At 39.7% G+C, this 2,500-nt stretch overlaps 1 protein-coding gene across 1 annotated transcript in view; it reads right to left on the reverse strand.

Moving 5' to 3' along the window:
* The window catches only part of LOC142463056 (uncharacterized), a 5,282-nt gene that overhangs the window by 1,274 nt on the left and 1,508 nt on the right, over positions 1-2,500 (reverse strand). The window contains exon 2 of the mRNA XM_075565305.1: positions 1-188. This exon is cut by the window's left edge and continues 1,274 nt beyond it. Coding sequence (XP_075421420.1) covers position 188 — 1 coding nt within the window. The 3' untranslated portion in view covers positions 1-187. The remainder of the gene's footprint in view (positions 189-2,500) is intronic.

The raw sequence follows: 2,500 nt of genomic DNA on the forward strand, positions 1-2,500 counted from the left end.
AGGCATTTGTTTAGTGCATCTTTGGTAGGAATTTCATCCTTAAAAATATCCTCTCTGATTAGATGGGATCCTGGTCTTTTTGTAGGTGGATACCCATACACATGGGGGGAATAGTATAACATCTGGACAATAGGGTAACATCTCAAGCAAGTACAGAGATAGCCTGCATATAGGGGATAAAGGCTGATCTATGATGACGAGAGAAAAGAAAACGAAGGTTAAAGCAAAGTTTACAGAACATCCCGCAGCTTGCTCAAAACACATCAATGATACTGTGATTGGGAAACAGAGAAATAAAAGAAAGTGTTAATATACCAAAATATCCACAAATATAATAAAAGGAGGACGGTAATCACGGAAAACTGTCAAGTCTGCTAATAAATTAATTATAAAAAACAAATCATAACCTAATTCCTTTAAACCAAAAATCCTCCATAAAACGTATATAGCACTATTACTTAAATGTCTCCATAAAGAGTCCGCAGTAACTTCCTATGTTTAAAAAAACAAAATAGAATTTTGAAATGCAGTAAAGACAAAAATAGTAAATGATGTAATAAACAGGTCACATTAAAGGAACATAGAAAAACCCAAATAGTCATTGAGACCATTTGGGAGCATTGAACCTAGCATAACAATCCACCTGCATTCGTGTTGTAAGAGTGTTCTCTCCAAATCTCCCCCGCGTATTCCCAGGGATACACGCTCTATTGCAAATGCAGAGAGAAGCGAATTGTCTGCGTTATGTTCCTGCAAAAAGTGTTTAGCTACCATTGTAATTTTTTTAAGGGATTCTAGGTCCCTATGAGCTGTCTTGATGTTCCTACTATGTTCCATTATCCTAAAGCGCACCTCCCTAGTTGTCATACCTACATATATCTTATTACAGGGACATGTAAGGCAGTAGATTACTCCTTTTGATCGACAATTCAGAAATTGCTTTATTGTAAACTCCTTTGTGCCCTTGCTATCCTTAAAGGTAGATGTTGGTTTTGTAAACTTACAGGCAGGACAGCCACCACATCTAAAGAAGCCCTTCTTATCAAAAGTGGACAAAAATGTGGTAGTGCTCGATATAGAGTAGTGGCTGTGAACTAATTTGTCTTTTAAGTTTGGTGATCTTCTGCTTGTAAGTTCCACTTTGGGGCCTAATTTCTGTTGAAGATCAGAATCAATCATGAGAATGGGCCAATGTTTTTGAAGGATTTCACGTACCTGATTCCATTGTTGATTGTACGTGCCTATAAATCTTATTTTGTTGGAATCCTGATGTTTTTGTTTTGGTTTCAAAAGAGATACCCGGCTCATACCTTTACTACGTTCGTATCCTTTCTTGATGGTAGAATGGCTATATCCTCGATTCTTAAATCTACTTTTCATTTCTATTGCTCTTGATTCATAGACACAAGGATCAGAGCAATTTCGCTTTAGGCGAATGAATTCACCAGTAGGGACTCCAGCAATTTGGTGGGATGAGTGGGAACTTGAGGCGTGCAAGATAGCGTTGGTAGCAGTCTCTTTCCTGAAAATATCTGTACTAAGACGCCCATTACTCTCAATCTTAATACAGAGATCCAAAAAGTCAACTGAGGTAGGACTGACTTTAGATGTTAACTTGATATTGAGACCGTTGTGGTTGAGCACAGCGACACATCGCCCAAAATCCTCCGCACTGCCCTGCCAGAGGATCAGAACATCGTCGATGTATCTCAACCACAACAGTACCCGATCAGTCATAGCCCTATTGGGCTCTGAGAATACCACCTCTCGTTCCCACCAACCTAGAAAAAGATTTGCATACGAGGGGGCACATGCCGCCCCCATTGCTGTCCCCCTTAACTGCAAATAAAACTTGTTCTTAAATAGGAAATAGTTATGTGTCAGAGTAAATGACATTAACTGCATAAGAAATTCTATCAACGGTTTTGTCAGAGTTGTCATATTGAGGAAGTTATGTGATGCCTCCAATCCATCTTTATGATGAATGGAGGTATATAATGCCTCAACATCACAAGATGCAAGAATAACACCGTCGTCAACGGCAATCTCATCCAATCGAGATAACACATCCATAGTGTCGCGCAAAAATGTAGGCAGCGTCTCAACTATTGGGTATAGGAAGGTGTCAATAAACCGACTGATCGGTTCACTCATACCACCAATCCCTGATACAATGGGCCTGCCAGGTGGATTAGATGGATGTTTATGAACCTTCGGTAGCATATAGAAGGTTGGTGATTTTGGGAATTTGGTCTTCAGACCTTGACAGATTGCTACCGTGATTGTACCCTTTGAGCAAGCACTCTCAAGAATACAATCCAACTCCAGTTTAAATTTGTCCGTCGGGTCACAGTCAAGTACAGAATAACATTTAATATCCCTTAACTGTCTGAAGGCCTCCTTTTCATATTGAAGTTTGGCCAAATCACCACATTGCCACCTTTGTCTGCAGGTTTAATTTCCACATTTGTCATGCCACTTAGATCTTGGAGGGCTCTCC

Source organism: Ascaphus truei, chromosome 1 (genome assembly GCF_040206685.1).
Source record: "Ascaphus truei isolate aAscTru1 chromosome 1, aAscTru1.hap1, whole genome shotgun sequence".
NCBI lineage: Eukaryota > Metazoa > Chordata > Amphibia > Anura > Ascaphidae > Ascaphus > Ascaphus truei.